The sequence below is a fragment of the Mustela nigripes genome, chromosome 6, assembly GCF_022355385.1.
Source record: "Mustela nigripes isolate SB6536 chromosome 6, MUSNIG.SB6536, whole genome shotgun sequence".
Classification (NCBI taxonomy): domain Eukaryota; kingdom Metazoa; phylum Chordata; class Mammalia; order Carnivora; family Mustelidae; genus Mustela; species Mustela nigripes.
This window is the reverse complement of record NC_081562.1, coordinates 100,505,513-100,517,809: the sequence shown is the minus strand read 5'-3', so window position 1 is coordinate 100,517,809 and position 12,297 is coordinate 100,505,513. Positions and strand designations below refer to the sequence as shown.

Here is a 12,297-nt window from a genome sequence, read left to right as displayed (position 1 = left end):
TCTCTAGTTCTGTCTCCGTTTTTCTTGAGTTTGGTCTCTGTTCGAGAATTTCTCCCTATCTCCCTTGCCTTGTTAGTTAAAACCTATGGATCGGGAAAAGCTGCCGAGCACATAGGGGTCTTGAACTGGAGGAGTGTGTGTGGGTGTGACACACATTGACCCCACCATTCTTCAAGAGGACACGTATAACTCACCCAGAATCTGGACTACAGACACCTTTTGGTTTCATACTCTAACTGACCTTGGTCAATTAATCTTTGAGCCTGCCTCAGTTTCTTCATCTGTACAATGGGGGATACATTTCATGAGTTACTGTTTGTAAAGTATCCAATACAGTCTCTCCACCCCATATCTTTACTAGTATATATAGTGAAGGCTCATTATAATGTAGCTTTTCTTTTCCAGGGTCTTGGGGTGCCCCTTCCCACACCTGCCATCTTTAGGTCTGCTTTATTCCCAAAGAGACATGGGATGGGTGGGGAGGCTGAGTGAAAGTCCTGGAAGGTTAAGGGAATGAGGGAGAAGAGGAGTACCAAGAAAAGGGTTTGCCAAGAAGAAAGTGTTAATGTTGGGACTGGAGTAGCAGCTTAGAGTTGGGCAAGCAGGTAGTCCAGGAAGAAATGGTTTGGAGAGAACACAGAAGGCCCAGGGTAGGAAGAATAGTCAGATGGGTGGGGGAGGGGGAGGGTTCGGCGGGGACACCCAGGACTGAGGAAATAAACAAGGGGAGCGCCACCACAGAAGTGGAGGGTAATGCTGCTGGGAATCAACCCCCTCAGACTTTCCACTGCGAAGCGAAACTGTGAGCCTTGGGGTGTGTGTGGGGGGGGCGACGGGGAGGGGAAGTGGGGAAGGTGGAGGGAAGGCAGAAGGACAGGGGCAAGGGCCCTGGGGCAGCAGAACTGCCTCCCAGCTCAAGACAGCCACCTGCCTCCGCTCTACTCTCTGCCACTGCCCTGCCCATTTGCAGGGAACCTCCCCTCCCCCCACCCCAACTCCTGCTGCCTGATCTGGCCAGCTTGCCTCTAGATTCCAGCCTCCAGTCATTGGCTCTTCCCTCTATCTCTAGGTCTCTGTCCTTGTCCCTCTTCTAGATTCCCTTCCTCCACCCCAAATCTTTGCAGAACTCTCTTTTGTCCATCTGTCCCTCCCTTCTTTCTGACCTCTTCCCTTTGGGGGCTCAGCGTGGCCCAGGCCCAAGGGGAGATGTGGGAGGCTCGGTTCCTGGTTCTGCTGCTTCTGCAACTCCGGTGGGTGGCTCCAGGTAAGATGGGGCTGACCCTCTGGGAGGGCTACCCTTCAGATCCACGGGTGGGGAGGGGGTGGTCAGTAGGGATGTCTGGACCTCAGAGATGCCAAGGTCCTTAGCTTGGGTGGATTCTTCTAATGCCTTGCTTGGGGCAGTCCTTCTGCCCCCAAAGCCTCTCTTTAGTCTTCCCATTGGGTGGGGAAGGGACAGAAACCCAAGGTCTTCCTCAGCCCTGTGTCTCCTTCAGGTAACTGAGGCTTCTTCTCTACTCCTAAGTCTTTTGGCTCATGGCCCCTCCCCTTGGCCTCTTTTTTCCTCCCCAGTGGAGGCTCCAGGGTCTAGGACAGAGGTCCCAGTGGTGGTGTGGGCCCAGGAGGGGGCTCCCGCTCAGCTCCCCTGCAGGCCCACAATCCCTCCCCAGGATGTCAGCCTTCTGCGAACCGCAGGGGTCACTTGGCACCATCTACCAGACAGGTATGCATCCCTAACTCGGGCAACAGGATCCCCCAAATCCAACAGCATTGGCATCCCTACTCATAACCCCAGGCCCAGTCTAGCCATCGGTCTCCTCCTCTGAGCTGTCAGTCTATCTGAAGCCACTGGCTCAGCTCCCCCCCACCCCGCCCGCCCCGCTGCCTTTCCTGGGAAAGACTGCTCCCCTCACACCTGCATCCCTTCCACACCTGCCTCTCCAGAGAGTGGGTGGCGCTGGCCCAACCCGAGGGGAGACGGGCATGGGGACGGTTAGCGGGCAAAAGATCTCCTTTTGGGTGGCTTTCCTCCTCCTCGAAGTGGCGCAGGCTTCTTCGCCCTCGAATTTCTCAGCCCCGTCCCTCTCTCCCGCCCAGCAGCCCTCCAGCTCCCGCGCCCAGCCTGCGCCCCGCCGCGCCCTCCGCCCGGGGCTCAGGGCCTCGCCGCTACGTGGTGCTGATGCTGGCGCCCGGAGGCCTGCGCAGCGGGAGGCCGCCCCTGCAGCCCCGCGTGCGGCTGGAAGAGCGCGGCCTCCAGCGCGGGGACTTCTCGCTGTGGCTGCGCCCGGCCCGACGCGCCGACGCCGGGGACTACCGCGCGGCGGTGCACCTCCGGGACCGCTCCCTCGCCTGCAGCCTCCGTCTGCGCGTGGGCCAGGCCTCCAGTAGGTGGGGGCGGGCCGCGGGGAGCGGGGCTGGCGGGGCTGAGGCCGGGCGCCGCCGTCCCCGTCGCCCCGGAGGCAGGAAGGGCCGGGGGTAGGGGCTGTGCTTCCCAGGAGGTGCCCGGGGCCCCGGCTGAGAGTCCCCAGTAGGGGAGCGGGAGGGGGTGAGGAACAGAGTGGAAGGGGGTCCCCCCAGGAGAGCACGTGTGTGGGGAGAGGACCCTACGGAGAGACTGTCTCACCCTGGAGCTCCCCTCCCCCACCCACACTGGGAGTGCCAGGTGGAGGAGGGGAGGCACCCCTGGGTTGGGGGGAGAGTGCAGGGCTGGAGTGACTCATTTCAGACATCTGTAGCTCAGGGGGTGGGCTTAGTGGGGATCCTCAGGCAAAGTCTGCAGAAAGGGAAGGGGGGGGCAGGGGTGTAGGGGGGAGGGGAAGGAGGCAGGAGGTCCCAGAGCATCCATTTTAAATATCTCCAGGTACCAGGCACTGGACTGAAGTGGGGTGGGGGGACGGGGAAGGCGGCTTTGCAGGATGGTGGTGGGAGGAGGGTTGCCTTTTGTCTTCTAGGAGAAGACAGGTGTTTGCAGTAGGGCTAATCAAACCTCCTTTATCCCTGAGCAGTGACTGCCAGCCCCCCAGGGTCCCTCAGGATCTCCGACTGGGTCATTTTGAACTGCTCCTTCAGCCGCCCGGACCTGCCAGCCTCTGTGCACTGGTTCCGGGGCAGAGTCCCTGTTCGGGAGTCCCCCCATCACCACTTAGCTGGAAGCTTCCTCTTCCTGCCCCAAGTCAGCCCCTCAGACTCTGGGCTGTGGGGCTGCATCCTCACCTACAGAGATGGCTTCAATGTCTCCCTCACGCACAACCTCACGGTTCTGGGTAACTTCTTCGGGCTGCCTTCACCCTTGGCCACAACCCCTCCCTGCCCGCCATCACCTCACCCTTACTTCTGGGTCCCCAGACCAGGTCTCCAGCAGCTAGCTAGGGCCCACCGTGAATGCTCTGGGCCTCACTTTTACTTCGCTTTGCAACATTTCAGCTGCCTTCCCCACTCCTGACTTTTCCCTGGGTCATCCAGCCTCACTGGCAGCCTTTGGTCTCCTGCTGGCCCACGTGGGGGACTCTGAGCATCCTCAGTTCACCCACATTACTCTGCTCCCTTGGGCTCTTCAGAGCCAGACCCCTTCCTTTGCTCTTCTGCCTCACTTCCCTGCTCCAGCCTCTCTGTACCTCCCCTCTCTGCCTCAACTTTAGCTTCTCCTTCTTTCCCAGGTCTGGAGCCCTCAGGGCCTCTGACCTTATACGCTGGAGCTGGTTCCAGGGTGGACCTACCCTGCCACCTGCCCCCTGGTGTGGGGACCCAGTCTTCTCTCACCGCCAAGTGGAGCCCTCCAGGGGGAGGCCCTGACCTCCTGGTGGCTGGAGACAATGGCAACTTTACCCTCCAACTGGAGGCTGTGAGCCAGGCCCAGGCGGGGGCCTACACCTGCCACATCCATCTGCAGGGACAGCAGCTCAGTGCTACGGTCACTCTGGCAGTCATCACAGGTCAGTCCCAAGTGGGAAAGGAACTCCCATCACAGGAGAGCCGGGACAGGAAGGCCAGGCCTTGGCTGGGCCAAGACGGGGCAGATCCGCTTCCTGATGCTAGGCCAGTGGGCACAAGTCGCAGAGGCAACCCTGGTGGCCTCCTCCTTTCTCGCCCCCACATAAAGAACTGAAACTGAAAATCTCCCCTGAGTCACTAGGTGAACATTCCACTCTCCTCTAAGGGACTCCCCTGCTGTGAATTGGGAGGAGGGTCTGAGAAGTTAGAAGGAGAGGTGGCAAAAGTTTGAATGGTTCAAAAGAGGGGGACTCTATCTCTAGAATCCTCCTCTACTTGGGGACCAATGCTTTGGTTCAAATTGCAGGAAGTGGTTTGGATTTGGGAGGAGTTAATAAATCCAGTCCCTTGGTCAGCAAATATTTACAGAGCAAGGGCTTTTTTTTTTTCCTTTCTTTTTCTTTTTCTTTTTTTTTTTTTTTAAGAGAGTATAACGTAAACACAGGAAAAAAAAACAAAACAACAAAACCCAAAAACTTAGAAAGTATGTGTTGATGGATTAGTAACTATGAGCCACGACAGCTGGGCTGTATGTTGTGTTCACCTGTGGTCACTGAACCGTAACATCTCATAGTAGGTGCTCAGTAATGTACATTAGGGGTGTCTGAGGGCCTCAGGTCATGATCCAGGGTCCTAGGATGGAGCCTGACATTGGGCTCCCTGCTTGGCTCCCTGCTTCTCCCTCTTTTACTCCCTCTGCTTGTATTCCCTCTCTCGCTGTGTCCCACTCTGTCAAATAAATAAAATCTTTAAAAAAAAAAAAAAAAAAAGGTACATTGGTTCAGCAAATCAGTGAATATGCTAATAGGTCTTACATCTCCTTAGGGCCAATGCTGACTTTCCAGGAGAGCTCTGCTTATATGGCATACCCACAGCCCAGCCTCACTCCAAGCCCCATCCTTTCCTCACACCATGTGTCCTCTTGCTGACTTAGCCTTTCTCTCAGTAACTGCATCCCACTCCCCCTGAAACTGGCCTCCTGTTTCCTCCACATCCAATCAGCCCACAAAGCCTCCCAATTTTCTCCATCCAAGGTCTTCTTGAGGGTCAGCTGTTTTGTGTTACTTGAACAGCTTCTCTGCACCACAGCTCACCGGAAGAGATTGTTGCCCCTGTTTTGTTTTGTTTTGTTTTGTTTTTTTAAGATTTTATTTATTTCTTTGACAGAGAGAAAGATCACAAGTAGGCAGAGAGGCAGGCAGAGAAAGAGGGGGAAGCAGGCTCCCTGCTGAGCAGAGAGCCCGATGTGAGGCTCCATCCCAGGACCCTGAGGCGAAGGCAGCAGCTTAACCCACTGAGCCACCCAGGCGCCCCACCCCTGTTTTATAGAGAAGGGATTTTGCTTAAGTCACACGGCCAGCAAGTGCCAGCCTTGGGGCCTAAGGTCTGGTGTCTGTGTCACCAAACCCTCAGGTTCCTCCACCGCTATGCTCAGCTCCCTGCCCTCTCTCTTCTTACTCTACAGCTTTGAGATGCTCTGTGTGTAGATGTGCAGGTCAGTTCACTGTTCTCTGAACATTCAGAAAAGAGGGCACAGTTCATTCAGGGGGCATCAATGTGAGCCTAGTCATGAAAGAAAAAAAAAAGTGTAAGGTGTGTGTAGGGGAACCAACACACCTGACAGATCTTGAGGTTTCTGAGCATTTGAGTAGAAAGTTGTGTAAGAGAATCCAAGATGGTATTTGTTATGTAATCCTTCCAGGCCAGCTTGAGTTTGAATAGTCCCGGAAGGCAGTAAAGAGCCTGGACAGCTTTTGAACTGCAGAGTGATCTGCCCAGAGCTTTGTCTTGATAAGATTAATTTGGCCCTGACCCCCGATCTCCTCCCCTCAACCTCACCCAATCAGAGCCCAGGTGAGAGCCAGGCGATAGGGACTGGGAAGTTGAGTCTATGGTTTCAAGTAAGGGGGTCGGGCCCCCAAAGATCTCTTCCTTCTGATTTTCTCAGTGACTCCCAAATCCTTCGGGTTATCTGGCAAGCTGAGAAAACTGCTTTGTGAGGTGACCCCGGCTTCGGGACGAGAGCGCTTTGTGTGGAGCCCCCCAGATAAGCAGTCTTGGAGAGGTTCCTCGGGACCCTGGCTGGAGATACAGGAAGCCAGACTCCTTTCCCAGCCCTGGCAGTGCCGGGTGTACCAGGGGGAGAGGCTTCTTGGGACAGCGGTGCACCTCTCTGAGCCGGCTAGCCCAGGTCTGAGACCCCACAATGCCGCAGCACCTGCTCCAGGCTTGATCCCACTTTCCAGACCCCTCCCCGCCCACCCGCATTCCACATCTTTTCTTTCTAACCTCCAGCTCTTGTTCAGGCCCCAACCCCCTTCCGCCATTCATTAGCTCATGATCCTGGATAAATCCCCAAACTCTGGGCCTTGATGTCTGCCTCTGTAACATATGAGAGGTGGCAAGATATCCTTTGACCCTGTGCCTAATGTACTTCTTCTCTAGGTGCCCAGCGCTCTGGGAGGGTCCCAGGTGCCCCCAAAACAGGTCATCTCCCTCTCTTTCTCATCCTTGGTATTCTCTCTCTGCTTTTGATGACTGGAGCCTTTGGCTTTCACCTTTGGAGAAGACAGGTGAGTCACCTGAGGGGACACCCCTCAGGCCCCGCCAGCCACTGGCCTCCCCTCTCTTCAGTTTTCTGAGTGGCACCCCTTCCTCAGGGAAGATGATCAAGGTGGACTCCTCATCCTGCCTTCAGAGCACCCCCCCCCCCTTCCTAAGCCTCTCCAGGGACTGGAGGACCCAAGGGAGGCTTGAAGGGACTGAGAAAAGGGATAGGGAAGGGCAGGAGGCTGGGAAAGAACAGACACATTCGGCATCTTCCTTATTCTCTTTCCCTTCATCCTTCTCCCCACCGGCCCTCCACGGATTCCCACAGTGGCTTCAGAGAAGATTCTCTGCCTTGGAGCATGGGACTCACCCACCTCAGGCTCAGAGCAAGCTAGGGGAGCTGGAGCAAGAGCCGGAGCTGGAGCTGGAGCCTGAGCCTGAGCTGGAGCCGGAGCCGGAACCGGAGTTGGAGCTGGAGCCAGAGAAACTCTGACCTGGAAGCCCACAGATCCGCACAACTAGGTCCAAAATAAACTCCCCATCAGCAGCAAGCCCGAGTCTGACTCCTTCTTGTCCAGGGAAGGTTCTTGTCTCTGCCCAGCCTCTGGGGGCTCCCTTCTCCCACCTCAGCCTTCCGACCTACTTTCCCCAGCCAATCTCTCTTATCTTCCTCTTTTCTGTTCCTGGCCTCTTCGTGATTCTTTCTGCCTTGGTCTTTTCTCTTGCTCTCTCTCTCTTTCTCCTGGTAGTCGTTTTTCTGAAGCTCCGAAAAAGCCCTCACCCCTTACCTCTAAAGCTCTCTTCTGTGTCCTTCGCTTGTATTATGCTAGCTGCCCTGGTTTCCTTTGTATTTCCCCTGGCCCACCCCATCCCACACTTGGCTCCATTTCACATTGTCCTTGGCCCTTTTGCTGCAGTGCACGCGCGTGCGTGCGCGTGCACACACACACGGAGGAGCCCTGCTATGTCACGTCCTCCAGGGGATCAGGTCTTGCAACCTTTCTGGGCAGCTGGCTGAGGTTCCTGCTTGCCTCCTCCCCACCCCCATGATCCTTGGCTCTGGACAACTTGTCCGGTCCCAGGCACGAGAACACACTGCCACCCGGTGGTCACTGCTTATCATAGCATGGGAGGTCGCTGAGCAGGCGGGGGCAGGTTGGAGGACATGAACAGTCCAAGTGGTCCAGACAGGCCCCAATCCCTGCGTGCAGGCACCACCTCGGCGGGGTTCACTTTCTACGGTCTGCGTAGTGTGTGCACCAAGCCACAGTCACCTAGCTGGGGCACTTTCCAGGAGAGGGACTGAACCATGCCCACCTCAGGACACAGAGCCCCGGCCCTGGGAAGGTTATGATCCGAATCTGACAAAGGGGAGTGCTGTGAACAAAGGTCCCATGTGGGGAGAAAAATGCCAGCAAGACTGCTGGCGATGGTGTAGCTTTAGGAGTCCAGAGACCTGGCTTCTGATCCTGTCTCTGCTGATCTCCTCAGCCTCTGTTTCCTCCTATTATACGGAATAATGACAATAACCCATGAAAACAGGTTGCTGTGAGTATTTGATGGTCAAAGGGCTTTGAAAACCGAGGTGCCCCGTGCATATGATTTGTTTGTCTGATCATCCATTTGTGAAAGAGGAAGCCGGCGGGTCCTGGTCATGCCAGGAAGGGTACAGAAGCCCCCATGAGCCTGCCTGCCTCCCTCATTGTCTGTCTCTGTCTTGGAGAGAGCATTCACCTGAGCTGTCCTTCTGCAGAGGGCACACACAGCCTCGGGCCCCCAGCAGCCCCCCACCCCCAGGAACCTAGAGGTCCCTCTGTGATACACGCAGGGCTCAGCAGCACACAGCTCTGCCAGGGCATTTTAACCCTGGACAGGAGGAAACAAAGACTCGTAGGGAGTGGGAGTGAGCCTGCAGGAGTGGGGGCACAAGGTGTCATGTACACGCGCTATGGCAGAGACCCTGCTAGGTGTCCCACTGCGCCTGGGTGCCACGTGCCCAGTGACACAAAACAGGAGGCTGAAGTTATCCCTGTGGAGACACAGTGGCCCAAGACTTGGGGACAGAGGGATACCTCTGTTCTGGGCAGAACCTTAGAGGGTGAGGGGCACCCTCTGAAGCCCGAGTAATGAACCATTTAAAACAGCCCGAGTTTCCGAGCCTTAGGATGGTGGTAACCGTTGCCTTGTCACAGAAACAGTGGCACAGAGAGAGGCTCTGACACTCACCAGAGATCATCACGCTGTAAGGTTAGGTCCTGAAGTTCCTTCGAGAAGCCTTGAAAGCATCATTCCCACCCTTTGCTGTGGGCTGGGGACAGTGGCTGAGGAGACACCTCAGGTCTGCCCTGTGACCCTGCTCTCCTTAGGGTATGGTGGGAGCCCCCTTTCCAGGGGTTTCCTGGAAAGTTCTGTGGGTGGCAATTTTCCTCTCTACTGGGTAACAACCTATGCCCTTTGGGCTGATGAGATCAAGCATTCACCATCATTTATGTGGGGACTTCCCCATGCTCCTGAACCAAGGGAACAGGGAGGGGACAAAGGCAGAATAAAAGGCCACCTGGTTCCTCTACCCACTAAGAAAAAGAGCAAAGGGTCGAAGGGGAAAGGGCATGGGGCTTGGGTATATAGGGCTCCTCCTTTCATTCTTTCATTCTTACCTCTTCCTCTGTGGGGTCTCTCCTAGGGGTGACACATTTCTGCTCCTCTCCTTTCCCCACAAAGCTCCACTCCCCATCTGGCAGGATAACCTCAGACTCTTTTACTGTCCGCTTAAGACCCCCCAGGGAGCTAGCTGAATTTATCTTGCATCTCCAAGTTCATTGGCAAACCAGTGTTCCACGTTGGGGTCCTGGAGGGGAAGGGACATGAAGGAGGCAGGGAGCTCAGGAAACTTCAGTGGGGGCTGGGGTGGAGGATCATCTTAAACCCTTGTTAAAAAGGAAGGAAGCAGTGTGCTTGGGTGGCACAGTGGTTAAGCTCAGGTCATGATCCCAGTTCCTTGCTCAGCTGGGAGCCTGCTTCTCCTCTCTCTGCCATTCCCACCCCACTCCCACCCTACCTGTGCTCTCTAGCTCTCTCTGGCTCTCAATCAAATAAATAAACAAAAAACCAACCAACCAAATAAATAAATATCTTTATATTTAAATATAAAATAATAATAAATATAAAATCTTTATTTATTTATTTTACTTTTTAAAAGATTTTATTTAAAAGAGAGAGAGATTACAAGTAGGCAGAGAGGCAGGCAGAGAGAGAGGAGGAAGCAGGCTCCCTGCTGAGCAGAGAGCCCAATGCGGAGCTTGATCCCAGGACTCTGAGATCATGACCTGAGCTGAAGGCAGAGGCTTAACCCTCTGAGCCACCCAGGCACCCCAATAAGTAAATAAATAAAATCTTTTTAAAAAATGAAGTTAAAACAATAGGTGCTCTATTGCCACATAAAAGTTACCCCAAAAGTCAGTAATTTAAAACAATAAATATATGATCTCACACTGTCAGGAAGCTAAGAGCAGCTTAGTGGGGTGCTTCTGGTACAGGGTTTTTTGTGAGGCTGCTAAGATGTGGCCCAGGGCTGTGGTCATCTGAAGGTTTGGCCAAGGTGGAGGATCTGTTTCCAAAAAGGTTTTCTCGGGTGGTGGCTGGTCAGAGGGTGGAGTTCCTCCCTGAGTGGGCCTCTCCAAAAGGCTGCCCATGACATAGCAACTGGCTTCCTCGGGGGGAGAAAGTGGCCAAGAAGAAAGCTATCAAGTCTTCACAACCTCATCAAGAAAGGGATATACCATCACTTCTGCCCTAGTCAATTGGTCACACAGACCAGTGCTGTACAATATGGGAGGGGACAACACACGGTGTGAATTGGAAGTAGCAAGAATCACTGGGGGCCATCTTGCTTATGATAGCTTGATAGCTTGTCTCTCATGGGGCAACAGTACCTGAAAGGGAGAGGGGCCAGATGAGGAGAAGGAGCATCTCTGAGTTGCTCCATCCCTAGCTCTGCAATGGGGCTGATAGCCTCTTCTACTGTCTACGGCCAGAGTTTCTGGAAGCCAAACGAATTTCAGGGTCTTGCCAAGTCAAGTGTGTCAGGCAAGAGGCCATATTGTGCTCATTCAGATCACATTTGCCAGTGCGCCCCTGACTTTGAAGGAGTGGGGTTGGGGCAGGCATGGCTTCTAGCTGCTGTGGCTGACAGTTTCTCCAAGGGCTGCAGGTGCCAACTGGCTGAGCCCAGGCCAAGCTCTGAAATTTGCCTGCTCCAACCTCCTATGGGAGGCAAGAGGCCCAGAAGCCTCCCTCTGAGTTGCCAAATGTGGTCCGGGAGTTAGGGACAATATGGCTGGGGTGGAGGTGGGTCAGCCCTCTAAGACTCTGCTTCCCAAACAATAGCCTTGATCACCCCTCCCCCACCTCCCCCATCTCCAAGCCCTACCCCCAACCCCTTTCACAGAGGGTGTCATTGCAGCTGCAGAAGATTCTGGTAAAGAGGCCACCACAAGCCTGCACCTGGGGCTTCCAACTCCCTACTCCACAGGTTGCCGTACCCCTTCTCCAACAGCCTGGCCCCTGACACCCCATCAGCAGGTCACCAAGTGGGCTTCGCTCTTCTCCCCATCTTTCTCCTTTCTCCCATCTTGGGCTTCTTCCCCTCCTCCAGCCTGGAGACAAAACGCACACAGCAAAATTAGCTCTCTACCAGGAAGCAGGAGCCTTCTGGAAATCCCCATTCTCCATGCTTACAGGTTTGTGATGGAGCAAACAGCTTCACTTCAGTTTCTTCTTCCATAAAAGGGGGACAGTAATACCTACCAAAAATGCTTGACATGTGCTAATGTATGTGAAAGTACTTGGAATGTGGAAAATCCCCCAGTCAATGGGAGGGATCACAGCAGTGCGAAGCCTCAGAAGGCCCCAGACGGGCTTGTCAGCCTCATACTCCTCTGTCACCGTGGGAGAAGACTTCTCTTAGCCGTCAGCCTGGCCTTCCTTTTTTTAAAATTAATTAATTAATTGGCCTTTCTTAATGCAGAGGGGAGGTGGTGGGGGCCGGGGTGGGGGGAAATCATCAAGGGCTGGGTCTCCAGCAGCCGAGTTGGAATCCCAGTTCTACCAATATGGTTGCTAGCTCTTAAACTGTTCGAGCATCACTTTCTTTATCTGTGTGATCTGGAGAAGAGCACATATGTCCCATTATTGTCATAAGAATTAAACAAAATGCACAACCATATAAAGTACACAGCAGTCCTAACTGCTCAGCAGAAACTTCCTCTCTCCTCCTGTTTGGAAATCCCAGAGGGAGGGCCAGCCAGGTCCTTGGGGCCTGTTAACTCCTGAGAATCCAACGTCATGGGCGCTCAAGTTTACAGACCCAAGGGCTGGACAGTATCACACAATCCGTCTGGTCTATCGGTTGCAAATTGGTGGCCCTGAGCTAGATTCAGCCCTTTGGAATGCTTTGTTTGACTCAATCAGGGCAAGAACAATTAGCTGCCAACATTAAAATTAGGGGATATCATATAAATGTTTGGTATTCCACCTTTCCTTGAAAGTTTGGTAGAACAGGCAGGCAAGTCTGGGTTCACATTCTGGCGTAGCTCTCCTATCATCTCAGCTGGAGCTGTGTGCTCAGGAGCTGCCCTCATTAAAAGGTGCATTCCCTCCAGCTGACGCACCTTCTCCCCCCCCCCCCTACTGTTTACGCCAGCCTAATTTCTCACTCATGTTACCTAGCAGGCTCCTGTAGTAGTCATTTGATTTTGT

The 12,297-nt window shown here is 54.4% G+C and overlaps 1 protein-coding gene across 2 annotated transcripts; it reads left to right on the top strand.

The window, feature by feature from the left end:
• Nucleotides 1-854: 854 nt before the first annotated feature.
• LAG3 (lymphocyte activating 3) lies at nucleotides 855-7,350 on the top strand. Of its 2 annotated transcripts, none has more exons than XM_059404940.1 (8): nucleotides 855-1,264; nucleotides 1,573-1,723; nucleotides 2,098-2,384; nucleotides 3,006-3,263; nucleotides 3,657-3,932; nucleotides 5,939-6,181; nucleotides 6,436-6,563; nucleotides 6,869-7,349. In XM_059404940.1, exons 1-8 carry the CDS (start codon nucleotides 1,207-1,209, stop codon nucleotides 7,031-7,033), a joined length of 1,566 nt encoding a protein of 521 aa, XP_059260923.1. In that variant the 5' UTR covers nucleotides 855-1,206; the 3' UTR covers nucleotides 7,034-7,349. The 2 variants fall into 2 exon arrangements, with proteins under 2 accessions (XP_059260923.1, XP_059260922.1); XM_059404939.1 differs by having other exon boundaries at nucleotides 1,070-1,264; nucleotides 2,101-2,384; nucleotides 6,869-7,350.
• Nucleotides 7,351-12,297: the final 4,947 nt, after the last annotated feature.

Coding starts and splice junctions, on each gene's coding strand:
- LAG3 (XM_059404940.1), top strand. CDS start 1,207: ATGTGGGAGGCTCGGTTCCTGGTTCTGCTGCTTCTGCAACTCCGGTGG. Junction 1,265..1,572: donor ACTCCGGTGGGTGGCTCCAG/GTAAGATGGGGC, acceptor TTTCCTCCCCAG/TGGAGGCTCCAGGGTCTAGG. Junction 1,724..2,097: donor TGGCACCATCTACCAGACAG/GTATGCATCCCT, acceptor TCTCCCGCCCAG/CAGCCCTCCAGCTCCCGCGC.